At 61.4% G+C, this 12766-nt stretch overlaps 1 protein-coding gene across 5 annotated transcripts in view; it reads left to right on the forward strand.

The window, feature by feature from the left end:
* The window catches only part of UBR4 (ubiquitin protein ligase E3 component n-recognin 4), a 137815-nt gene extending 133732 nt beyond the window's left edge, over window positions 1-4083 (forward strand). For all 5 annotated transcript variants that reach the window (XM_027522083.1, XM_027522100.1, XM_027522092.1 and 2 more), the window contains 3 exons: window positions 269-359; window positions 1109-1271; window positions 3497-4083. In XM_027522083.1, the coding sequence (XP_027377884.1) occupies window positions 269-359; window positions 1109-1271; window positions 3497-3561 (319 nt within the window). In that variant the 3' untranslated portion in view covers window positions 3562-4083. The remainder of the gene's footprint in view (window positions 1-268; window positions 360-1108; window positions 1272-3496) is intronic.
* Window positions 4084-12766: the final 8683 nt, after the last annotated feature.

The raw sequence follows: 12766 nt of genomic DNA on the forward strand, positions 1-12766 counted from the left end.
TTGACTCTTTTCCAGAAGATGGCTGAGGGGGCTGGATTGAGGGCGCGTGACTCCCAGGGTCCTTCCCGCTCCCAGAGCACGGGGCTTGACTCTTTTCCAGAAGATGGCTGAGGGGGCTGGATTGAGGGGCGTGACTCCCAGGGTCCTTCCCGCTCCCGGAGCACGGGGCTTGACTCTTTTCCAGAAGATGGCTGAGGGGGCTGGATTGAGGAGCGTGACTCCCAGGGTCCTTTCCGCTCCCGGAGCACGGGGCTTGACTCTTTTCCAGGCTGACAGACAAGGCGTTGAAGGACTACTCAGCGTACCGCTCTTCCCTTCTCTTTTGGGCCCTCGTTGATCTCATTTACAACATGTTTAAGGTAAGGCGGCCCTGGGAGCGTGGCTGGGCTTGGCAGGCACGTGGACGTCCGTGTGGCAGCTCTGGCCCTGCCTCGGCCTCCGGCTCCACCAGCTCCCCCGGGAGACAGGCTGCGCCCGCCCGCCGTGGGAGGGTTTCCCGTGGCTTAGACCCTGCCGTGAGTGCATTTGTGTCCACGGCCATTCCGTCCCTGTGCCCCCGTGTGCTGCTGCTGCGGACCCTCCCCTTCAGGCGGGTGCCGCCGCCCCACCCCCACAGTCACCCTTCAGGGGTCGCTCTCGTGCCTTTCTTGGAGCAAGTCCGTGGCCTTGTGTGAGCGTAACTTCTTCCAGCACAGCTTATATTAGCTTGGCCAAAAGGTTTGTTCCGTGAGATGGTGCGGAAAAACCCAAACGCACTTTTGGTCACCCTTATGATAGGGTTCCTCCTCTCTGCCTGGAGAGAGGGTTTACGGCCGGCTCCTTCCATCATCTGGGAGAAACAGCTCCGTTAAAGCGTGTTGGCGAGCCCCTCTCCTGGGGACGTGCTGGTGTGGAAGGTGTGGGAGGAGAGGGTGTGTGCCTGTCGAGGCGCGTAGCTTCCCAGGACTCGAGCCTGAGCAGGGCTGCGCGAGGGGTGGCCGGAAGCGGTGCTGCTCCGGGAAGCAGGGCGCATGCCCCCGGGAGAACGCGGGTGTGACGGGCGGGCGCGCTCCCTCCCTCCTCGGCTGGGGCCCCGGTGACCGCCCGGTCCGTCTCCTGCTGCTTGTAGAAGGTGCCGACCAGCAACACGGAGGGAGGCTGGTCCTGCTCTCTGGCCGAGTACATCCGCCACAACGACATGCCCATCCACGAGGCCGCGGACAAGGCCCTGAAGGCCTTCCAGGAGGAGTTCATGCCGGCGGAGACCTTCTCGGAGTTCCTCGACGCCGCCGGTCAGTGTCAAGGGTTTTCATCTTCACAGACCATAGTGGGGCTGGCCGTTGCTTTCATCTTCGTACGCGGGGAGAAACAGGCGAGAACCAGCCTGTGGGTGACCAGCAGGAGGTCTGGGGGAGCTGTGTGCCTGCCAGCTCACTGGCTAACAAGATGCAGCCGTGACGTGGGGCTCCGTTCAGCCCAGGCACTGTGTCCATCGCACACGCGTTTCCGCGGTACGCAGGGCAGCCGGTGTGAGGTGGAGCTGTGGTTATCCCCATTTTACAAGGTGGGATAACCGAGGCTTTGATGATTGAACAGGTTCCCAGTGGGAATGCCTGGAAAAATCACTGGAGCCCCTTTGACTTCCGACTGTTACAGCAGTTCACAGAGTTAACATGGAGCTTGCCTGTCTTCCTCCTGCCTCTTGGGGATCCAGACATCGTGTGTCACAGCTGCCCCAGGGAGGTGTGGGCAATACCAGCTCTGCTTCCTGAGATAAATAGGGTCGAAGGAGAGCAGAGAGCATCTCTGCTCATAGGCGCAGGGCAGCACCTCGACCTGCCGTCTCACGAGGTGTCCCCAGACAGGTCCTCACCCCCTGCTGGGAAAACTGAAGTCCAGTGTTGGCTCTGGAGTACAGGTTCTGTGGGCAACAAACCTGCCATCCTAATTGCGAGCATGAAAATGTGTTTGATTTCATGACGCAGCAGGTGACAGCAGGGGGAGGGCCTTGGGCCGGTGCTGAGGACACCCACCCGGAGTGAAGGCCCCGTGCGGGCTGTGGGCACGGCCGGCCTTTGCATGGTGGGGCTCCCAGAGCCAGAGCGCAGGGCTGTGCCTGCCTCACTCCTGTGAGCTGCTTCCTTTTTTGCCTGGCATTTATAATGGGAATCTTGTCAAGTGTAAGAGAAGGAAAAACATCTCCACACTGCCCTGTCTAAGCGCAGGCCTCCGCCGGCATTTGCCAGGCTGTCTTCCGGGAGGGAAACGCTCAAGCGTTGGAGGGTGCTCCGTGTGAATTCCTCTCTCTGCCCGCATGAAGTTCCCCGGCCTGGGCCCGCCTTCCGGGTCAGCCGTGTGTTGCAACGGCCCCGGGGGAGCCCTGCTGGACACGCCTCTGTGGGTCTGCTGCCCCCTGAGTCGTCTGGTCATCAGGGCTTGGCACTGCTCACCTCCGTTTCTTTGTTAACTTCACTCGATGCTCTCAGGAGAGTCTTTTCAGCCTAGACACTTTACCTTGGCTGCTCTCTTTGCTTTTCGTCAGGAATCAATCCTGAACGAGAGCAGGTAGCCTCGCGTCTGTGTCCTTAGGGCCCAGTGCCATGCCTGTTGCCCAGGGGTCTGGGGAGCATCTACAGAATGGCAGTCTGAATGGCAGTCTGAGCCAGAGCAGGAGGGGGTGGGCACGGGAAGGAGGGGCTTCGCGTCAGCCCCGGGCAGGGAGAGCAAGGCCCGGTCAGGCGGGGCGGGAGCCTCTGCCCCTTCCACTCCGAGCGCAAGCGTTCATAGTCCCCTTTATTGCTTTGTTCAAACTGGTAGAAAATTTCAGAACATCAGACACACCCTCTTGAAACGCAAGGACAGGAGCATCTTCCAAAACCAACAAGAACCGGTGGGAGCCGCTGTCCCTCCGTTAGTGGGGCTGCTGGGAGACACCTCCGTCTGAGCGTGGCCAGGCCTGCGGGTTGACAGCCCACGTTGGTCAAACGTGAACCCTGTTTGTGAGGGACAGGCAGGGCTGTGGGGGGCCCGATGCTGTGCCTACCGTGCTTTCCTGAAGTGGCCTTGTCTGACCCCTGGCCCCTGATCTGGCGGTGGAGGGAACGGGGCTCCCCTGGCTCCCTCTGGCACCAGGCCCTAGACCCGGGCTTGGGTCCCACCCCCGAGGGCAGTGGGCTCGGCCTTTCTTGGCCCTCGGTCCCCCTGAGAGATGCTGAAGGCCGCAGACACGCTCTCCAGAGGCCCCTCCATCGTGCTCTGCGTCACAGTGGACTTGCAGGCTCCCTGCAGGGTCCAGGGACCCAGCTTTAGCGTCTCCACTCTTGGGAGATCATGAGTGCGGCGCCCCTGACCGGCGAGCGAGAGTTTGCTCGGTGACCGTCTCCCGGCGTCTCTGGGCTCCAGGGAGCAGCCGGTCGGAGCTCGTCGGAGCCCTGTGTGTTCTCCACAAGGACGCGGCCGCCGTGACTCTGGCTGGGCCATGCGTGCCACGGCTAAGCAGCCCCCGCCTGTTTTCCAGGTCTCTTGTCAGAAGTCACGGATGCAGAGAGCTTCCTGAAGGACCTGTTGAACTCAGTGCCCTGAGCCCCACGCGGAGAGCGGTCGACAGAGACGGAAGCTGCCTGCCTGCGCCCTCGGTGTCCCTCCTCTTGCGCCATCCCCTGGGGCGCCACATCACTGCTCCCCGCTCCCTCCCTCCTCCCGGAGCGGCTTGGGGTCTTAGGCTTCCCGTTGTGTCTCGTGTGTGTGGTGCGCTAGCTCTGAAATTGTCTGTAACCCAAGCTGTCGAAGGACTTGCACATACCTGGGCGCCACGCTGTGTCCTGGCCCACTGAGCCCTGCGTGTGCACATGTTGAGAAATAAACGAGTGACTTCATACCCGTCGGAAGGAAGGTGCTGCTGTGCTCGAGCCCCTCCTCGGTGACACAGGCCGAGTGCGTCTCCTTGCCTGCGTGGCCCTTGCCGGCGTCGGCAGGGAGCTCCGCGTGCGTCACGTTTGCGGCCACTTCTTGGCTCCAAATGGAGCCTGTCTGTCCTCAGCCAGCAAGTTGGGGCACCTCGTTTGACGGCTGTGATCGTCCCTGAAATAAATGCCTTGGCTTCTCTTTCCGTTGTTTGGGCCTGAAGAGCTGAAGCCCAGAGACACGTGATTTTCTAGTCCCCGGCCGAAGGTGGGCTCTGCACAGTCGGGCGCTGGTCTTTCTGCAGCAGAGGGTGTATGGCATTCGAATTGAGAACCCTTCGGCCACGTCTCTGCAGGGTCGCCACGTTGGGAGAGGCCTGAGGCAGACTCAGGGTGATGAGGAGCCGCCCTTTATGAGCACGGTCTCTGCCAGGCGTGTGTGTGTGTGTGTGTGTTTATTTCTAGTCTTTTCTAGCAGCCCTGCAGGAGGGCGCTGTGAGCCCACGTCACTCGCTTAAAGCCCCCGGCTGGTTGCTGCTGCAGCGGACGCCTGTGCCTCTGAGGCCGTGTCCTGAACCGCTGTGGCAGTTGCCTCCGGGGGCTGGGAGCCCTGCTTCCCCACGTCGGTGGGCAGCAGCGCTCTCTCGAGGCAGCAGCGCTCCCGTGAGCTTCTCCCCAGATCTCAGAGCAAGGCCAGTGTGACCGCGGGCTTGCGGGGAGGGAGGGCTTGCAGTGGCTGCCTCCTTCAGCTCCCTGTGGGCCGCTCTGCCTCCTGCCTCCCTGGGCTCGATGTCCGCTTTGTGTGGCTCCCCGCTCAGGCCAGACCGTTTGGGACAGAAGGCTTACCTAGGCGTCTTCAGAGGACTCCCAGAGCCAGGACTTCGGCCCCCGCCCGAGCCCCCGACCACACACCACAGGCAGGCGTGAGTGTCCCCAGGGAGACAAAGGCGATTTGTTGCAAGAGCCGGGCTGGAGGCCCTGGCAGGCGGGCACGAGTGTGTGCTGAGTGCACAGTGGGGCCCGGGGGTGGGAACAGTGTCAGCTTGGCCCTGGGCACCCGCCCCTTCATTCACATCTCAGCTCTGCCCCCTGGAGTCTCCACACTCTCCCCGCCTGAAATGCAGTGTCGGTCTCCACGGGGTAGGCTGGTTGCCCGGTTCACGTCAGCTTACTTGCTGCCCTGTAGTAAGGAAATGCCTGTCCTTGTCACTGATGAACTCATCTGCAGTCTGTGGAACTTTGGCTTTAACAGACTCCGCGTCTCAGGTGGGGTCCACATACGTCGGGCTTTGGAGGTGGATGACGGGCCTTGGTCACTTGAGAACACTCGCTTCTCACCCCAAGCACAGCGATTTCGTTCCCTCTGCCAGGTCCATCGTCTCCTGCTCCCTGGTCTGTCCCGAGAGGCCTCCCGGGTCCACACTGCTATGCGGAGCTGCTCTTACGTAACTTCCTAGCAGGGAATGAGCTGGAGCAGCCACATCTGGGCCAGCACGCCCCCGGGAGTGCGGGGGAGGGTGCGGGGTGAACAGACAGACTGGACCTGTGCGCCGGGCACCATCGGAGGCTGAGCCGTGCACGTGGTCATGCCTCAGGGCCACAGGCTGACAGAGCACCTTCAGGAGCTCAGCCATGGCTTGGTTCCTTGGGCCGGCAGAGCCGGAGTCCCCAGAGCTCTTGATGAGATGTTCGTTTCTTTTTCTCTGCCCTTTATTTTTTCACTTCTTGCAAAGGCCTCAGAACCTTGGCCCAGGCCATCAGTTGGCATCGAGCCCCTTGTTTGATGGTCACAGCTTTTCCTGGTTTCTTCCCAGGGTGCTTTCCAGCGGCCGCCTCAGTCACGGATGGCTGGCTGGCACGGAGGCCGTCCTGGTCTGTGACGGGTCCCAGGTGGGGCCCCTGGCGGAGCTTGGGCCGGGGTGGAGACTGGCCGAGGGTGAGACCTCGGCTCCCCCAGCCTGCGTCTCTCAAGGGCAGCGAAGGACGTGAGGTACCGGAGGAGCTGGTCCCCTCCCGTCCTGAGCCGTTTTCTGGGCTGACTGCTTCGTGGGTCCTTGTCTTTCTCAACAGGAGACCCCAGTGAGGGGGTCAGAGGACTCCAGGCTGGCCCTGCCTGATGGCTGCAGTGTTTAAGGCCCTGGAGTCCACCTTCAGCAATAAAGCCTGAGACGGGGTGTCAGCCCCTTCTTCTAGAGCGAACGGCTAAGGCCTCGGGGCTCCTCAGCCGGGTTGCGTCTTTTGTGGCCCCCGGCCTTCCGAGTTCAGTGCTCTGCTCTGTGGGGGGCCGTATGGGGGTCAGGTGCCCCCTGCCACGAGGCCCCTCTGTCTGCCCCCACCCTCGGTTCCATTGGCCGAGACGCCGGGACTCTTCCCATTGGCGTTCCTGCGTCAGCCTCACGGGTGGGGGCAGGCAATCCACCTCTTCCCGCTCCCAGGTGAGGAGACGGCCAGGAAGTGGTCTGCCTGCTGGGAATCGGGGCAGGCGGGGGTGGGACTCCAAGCCCGTGTCTGCGTTGCTTGCCCATGTGCCCTCCAGTCTGGACTGTCCCCTTGGTGCGGGGTGCCGTGCAGGATGCTGAGGGCCCAGGGCCATGCCGACCGTCCGAGCGGTGGAGCTGAGACCCCCGTGAGCACGGGGGCGGTGGACACGGGGCGGCGGGTCAGTGCAGCTCCCCGCTGACCCGCCGAGCTGTCACAGCTGTCCTGCTGGTCTTGCAGCGAACCCCGGTGGAGCCTGGCCCCGGGTGCGTCCTGCTGCTTTGGCCGGGCGGGCCCGGGGGGACTGGGGCCAGCCAGAAAGGGAGATTGCTTCTGCCGTCTGGCTTTGAGTTGCAGCCTGGCTCTGGCCTCTGCTGTCCCTCTGCCTGCAGCCCTCAGCCTGCCTCCTCCCTGACCCCACGTGGCCTGGCTCCTGCCGCCCCTCCACCCAGCTTCCACCATCCTGGCCGCCAGGACAGGTGCTCAGCAGCACGCGTGTGGCCGTGCACGTGCCATCTGCCCTCATGCCAGCCCCGTGCTTCGGTGATCGCTGTCTGCTCCAGGTCACTTATGCCAGCCCCGTGCTTCGGTGATCGCTGTCTGCTCCAGGTCACTTGTGTCTCTGCAGCTCGCGGTCCTTGCCCGGCTGCTCCCTTCCTGCCCGTCCTTGTCTGCCGCCCGATCGTGACCTCAGAGCCTGGCGCGGGCTTGTGTGCTGCCAGCTGGCCCCCTTTGCTCCCACGCGAGCCTGGAACCTCCCGGCAAGGCATGTGCCGGCAGGGCTCTTCCCCCGGGGCTCAGCATGTGGGCGCCCCCCTGCCCTCCAGAGCCCAGGGCTGTACCTGGTGGCATGGGCCAGGCCGGAGCCCTCTGCCGCTTAGCTGTGCCCCTCTGCTGGCTTCAGAGCTGGGAAGGTGCCCTCTGGCCCCTCGGCCAGGACAGTGGGGCACACGGGATGGAGGCCTGCCCGAGGCCCGCAGCCTCAGTCCTTGTCCTCTCCCGTATCCCGGGCCGACAGAGTCAGGCACTTAGGCGGTCACCCCGGGTGTGTGAAGGCTTTCCACGGTCTGGCCGACTCTGAAGAGAGGATAAAGGGGGCAGCTCTCCAGGGAGAGGGTGGCGGTTGGAGGGTGGTGCCTGCTGAGCACTGCCCACGTGTGCCCACAAGCCTCCGCATCCAAAGCAGGCCCCGCGCTTCCTGCCTCTCAGGGGAGAGGGTGGTTGCTGGGGTGCCCTGGGCAGGAGAGCTGCAGTCCCTGCTGCTGAGAGAGCCTGATGGGGGCTGCTGGACGGGGCCAGAGTCCACCCCAGGGTTTACGGGGGCATCAGTGAGGGGCCCAGGGGAAGTGCTGTCCCTGGGGTAGGCACCCTGGGCGTTGGCAGGGCGGGGGAGACTGGGCCCTCTAGTTGCTCTGTTTTTATTTGGTTTTTGGCCACCCTGCGTGGTGCCAGGGATCTCAGTTCCCCAACCAGGGATTGAACCCACACCCCGTGTGTTGGAAGCACAGTCTTTTTTTTTTTTTTGGAAGCACAGTCTTAACCACTGGACCACAAGGGAAGTCCTCTAGTGGCTGTTCTTGAGACTCTGTCTGGTCCCTCTGCCGTCTCTGCCCCAGGAGGACCTTGTTAACCCAGCTCCAGCTGTCCCCTTGCCTGCCCCAGCCTCCAAGGGGGGCTGCTTGCCCCCCATCAAACTGTTAACGGGCTTAGATACTTGGGGACTGGAGAAGGCTCTTGAGAGTCCCTTGGACTGCACAGAGATCCAACTGGTCCATCCTAAACGAGATCAGTCCTGAATATTCATTGGAAGGACTGATGCTGAAGCTGAAACTGCAGTACTTTGGCCACCTCATGCGAAGAACTGACTGATTTGAGAAGACCCTGATGCTGGGAAAGATTGAAGGCGGGAGAAGGGGATGACAGAGGATGAGATGGTTGGATGGCATCACTGACTCAATGGACGTGAGTTTGAGTGAACTCCGGGAGTTGGTGATGGACAGGGAGCCCTGGCGTGCTGCAGTCCATGGGGTCGCAAAGACTCGGACACGACTGAGCAACAGCACTTGTTTACTGAGCCCCTGCACTGTGCCGGGCCTGACACCTGGGCTCCTGTGTACTTCCTGCCTCCCAGATGAGGCACCTGAGGCTCAGAGAGGCGAGCTCGCCTGCCCAAGGCCGCCTGGCCTGTAAGTGGGGTCTGCTGCCATGTAGTCCGCCTGAGCCCCACTCGGTCACCTGGTCCCGTTCCCCATCCGGTCTGGGCACGGATGTGATTGGGTGGGCCCTGCTCCCAGCTGGAGGCCCCGGCCTGGCCCCGCGCTCCCGGGGGCAGCCGCCTGCTCGTTCAGGGGCCGGGGTCCCAGCCGCGGAGGCAGGGTGCCTGCACACAGCCCAACAGCACCACTCCGTGCCTCTGCTGGCTCCGGAAGTGGTGGGTCCTTCACCCCGTGCGGACACCGGGCCTCCTCCCCTCCTGCTCCCGGCAGCTGAAAGGGCCCCGCTGCCTCAGGAGTGGACTCGGGGTCCCCGCCCGCAGGTAGCGGCCCCTCTACCCTTCACCCTTCCCTTCCTCTGCTCTCAGCCCTGCTGTTCGGGACTCTGCCCACACCTGACCGTCACTTCCCTTCTCCTGACTTGAGGAGGTGGGCATTGTTAGTTCTGTTACAAAGAGGACATTCAGGCTCAATGATGGGAGTCCTCACCCAAGGCAGGTGTTCTGATTAGGGTTGCCGAATGAAATTCTGGGTGCTGAGCCAAATTTAAATTTCAGATAAACCACAAAAATATTTTTTTTTTTAATAAATAGCCCCCCAGTGACTGCACAGAACAGGTTTTGTTTGTTTTAGTTTAAGGATAGCCCATGCCATACTTGGGATATAGTTATACTGAAAAAAAAAAAAAATTGCTCATCATTTATCTGAAATTCAAATTTAACTGCAACGCCTGCATTTTTCTTTGCTGTGTCTGACAACCCTAGCTCACATGGTTGTTGAACACACAGTTTAAGCAAACTCAGGCCCTGATCACAAGGAAGCCCCCCTCCACTTCCATGGAAGAGACATGACCCATGGCAGGGGCTTCAAGGGAGCAGGCTGAAAGCTGGGAAGAGCCTGGCGTGTCGGGGGGACTCCTGGGGCCAAGGGGAGCCTGCAGTGGTGCGCAGGTGAGGCAGGCTCCAGCAGCCTCAGCTCCGGGGCGTCTGCAGTGGCTTCCCCATCACAGGAGGCTGCAGAGACCCTGTGGGCTGGCCCAAGGCCCTCCCCAAGCTGCTCAGCGTGGCAGTGGGGTGAGGGCCTGCGGGGGGAGGGTTGGGGGGAAGGGCTTGGGGTCAGTCTTGGGTTCAGAACTGGCTGTGCAACCTCAGGCCAAGCCCTTTAGCTCTCTGGGTCTCAGTTTCTCCACATCTGAGGTGAACACGCCTCTTTGGGTTAACCACGAGAGTGCTTGTGCAGCCCCAGGCTCGGGAGGCGCTGGAAGTGCGAGTTGGTAGAGTCACCCCCAGAAAGGCTTTCACAGACCTGGGTGGGTTCCCTCCACAGCAGGGCTCCTACAATGACGAGAGCTGTTTGGAGGTAGCCTCCCATCACAGGAGACATCCAGGAAGAGGTCGGGTATGCTACGTGGAGGCAGGGAATGGGAGCGTGAGGATGCCAAAGGTCATTTCCGACTCTAAAGCCAGGACAGCAGGTGGGAACTTTAGGGGCTTCGGAGTCAGACCATCATGGGTTTTCATTCTGGCTCCTCTGCCTCTTAAAACTCAATATTAAAAAAACTAAGATCATGGCATCTGATCCCATCACTTCATGGTAAATAGGAGGGGAAAAAGTGGAATCATTGACAGATTTTATTTACTCAGGCTCCAAAATCACTGCAGATGATGACTGCAGCCATGAAATTCAAAGACGCTTTCTCCTTGGAAGGGAAGTTATGACCGACCTAAACAGCATGTAAAAAAGCAGAGACATCTATTTGCTGACAAAGGTCTGTCTAGTCAAGGCGTCATGTATGGATGTGAGAGTTGGACTATAAAGAAAGCTGAGTGCCAAAGAACTGATGCTTTTGAACTGTGGTGTCGGAGAAGACTCTTGAGAATCCCTTGGACTGCAAGGAGATCCAACCAGTCCATCCTAAAGGGGATCAGTCCTGGGTGTTCACTGGAAGGACTGATGTTGATGATGAAACTCCAGTACTTCCACTTGATGCAAAGAGCTGACTCATCGGAAAAGACCCTGATGCTGGAAAAGATTGAGAGCAGGAGGAGAAGGGGACGACAGAGATAAGATGGTTGGATGGCATCACCGAGTCAATGGACTTGAGTTTGGGAACGTCCAGGAGATGGTGAAGGACAGAGAGGCCTGGCGTGCTGCGGTTCATGGGGTCACAAAGAGTCAGACACGACTGAGCAAGCAAACAGCGGCCTCTGTCCCTGGCAGGCAGCTTCTCCCCACGGTCGTCAGGCCCCTTTAAAGACCGTGAGCAGGTCACACTTGTGACCATGGTTGTAAAGTGCCTAGTTCAGCGTATCTGCCAAAGAACTGTGAGTTCTAAGACGTGCCTGCCCGAGGTGGGATCGAGGCTTCTGAGGCGCGATTCTCAGGGCCCTCCTGGCTGTGCCTGGCTGCCCGCCCTCGAGTGGGGCAGGGCTGCGGACAGAGGGGCTCTCAGGCTTCTCAGGGTCCGAGGGGTTCGTGGGGAGGCGGTAGAGCAGGCACCCCAGGGCCCCAGCCCTGGCTCACGGCGTCCGGTCACTGCAAACACGGGCCTGCCTGTGCCCCGCGGCCGGGGCCACCTCTGCCGACCCACAAATCCGTCCCACACTCATTCTCTTTTCTTGGCATTCCTGGCTCTGCTTTCAGAGTCTGGGCAACCGGGCAGGGAGGCTGGGGAAGCAAAGGTCTTGGCAGCCTTCATGGAGAGTGAGGCAAGGCCCGCAGGACTTACAGGTGAGGACCCGAGGCCACAAACCAGGACAGCTCTCTCTGCCTGTCTTATCCGGCTTGGGAGCTGGGGAACGGGAACTATGGGGAAGTTTGGCCTCTGTCCACGCAAGGTCTCGTCCCAGCCCCGCCTCTCAACACCCCTGGGGGAAGATGGCGTCACAGCCCTGGGCCTCGGTCTCCTCATCCATAAAAAGGCACCACTCATCCCGAGAGCAGAATTAAACGATTATGACCATGAAGCCCATGGCACAGCGCTGCCCCTGAAGAGCACGTGGCCGCTCTGGGGAGCTGCCCCAAGCCCGTCACAGAGCAGGGTCAGCAGACACATCCACCAGGCCCCCCGCCGTGTCCGAGCCAGGCCTCCAGGAGAGCAGAGAGGCCCGAGTCCTCGTGCACAGGTGGGGCCCTGAGAGAGGGAGAAGCCACCTCCGGTTAGGGGTGGTGTCCCGGCATCAGGGGAGGGCTGCTTGGAGGAGGTGGCCTTTGAGACAGGTTCCTGAGTGGACAGGGCAGAATCTCCAGGGGGTGGGGCAGCTGTGGGGGGTGGGTGGAGGCCAGCCCCTGAGGGCCCGGGCATTCTCACAGCCAGCGGGGGCACTAACCGGGGCCAGGCCTGGTGCCGGGCGTGCGGGCGATGGGACCCGGATATGCTGCCGGTGTGGGGTGCCTGAAGGTGGGGGGCGTGCAGGGCAGGGGGCAGGTGGCCTGGCTGTGGCAGACAGGACCTCTGCGGGACCAGGGCACGCCTCAGGCCCTGCTGGGCTCTCTCTCTCTTGTGTGGGAGGATTGGACGAAACCAGGCCTTCCCTCGGTGCTCCTGGAAGCTCCTAGACAGGCCTTAACCCTCCTTCCCCAAGGGCCATTAGGGAGCTGGGCGATGAAGCAGATCCCGGGCCAGCCCCCCACATGACGTGGGCGTGAGGACGGTCCCGGAGTGGCAGGCGGCCCGCTCCCCCAGCGGGCCTCCTTCCGCCCCTCTCCCCGCCCAGCTCAAGCAGGCTCACCCCCACACTCCCTCCCGAGCCCTCCTCCTCCTCCCCGCTTCTGAGCCTTACATGCCTCCACCCACTCAGCCACTTACTACCCATTTACAGATGGGAACGTGGAGGCCTGGGTCACGGTGATACGAGGACCTTGCAGGGCAGGCCCTGGCTTCCAGAGGCTGACGGCTGCCTTTTTCTTTGGTAGTCTTTGTATTCTAGGAGGTCTCCACCACCCATCTTTTCCCCACAGCAATGGGGTTGTGCAGAGCCCAGGTCGGTGGTCTTCTAGAATGTTCCTCAGCAGGATCCGTCTGTTTCACTGAAGTGTTGTTGAACTGGTTCCTCTACCTGCTCCTGTCCTGTTACCAGAAGTCAGGTCGATGGACTGGATGAGGGTCCCGTAATAACCTCCCAGCACGCGAGGCTGAGCCTGGGACCATGCCAGACCCTCATGTCCAAGTGCCGATGCTGTTCATCTGACCGC

This window comes from Bos indicus x Bos taurus, chromosome 2 (assembly GCF_003369695.1).
Source record: "Bos indicus x Bos taurus breed Angus x Brahman F1 hybrid chromosome 2, Bos_hybrid_MaternalHap_v2.0, whole genome shotgun sequence".
NCBI lineage: Eukaryota > Metazoa > Chordata > Mammalia > Artiodactyla > Bovidae > Bos > Bos indicus x Bos taurus.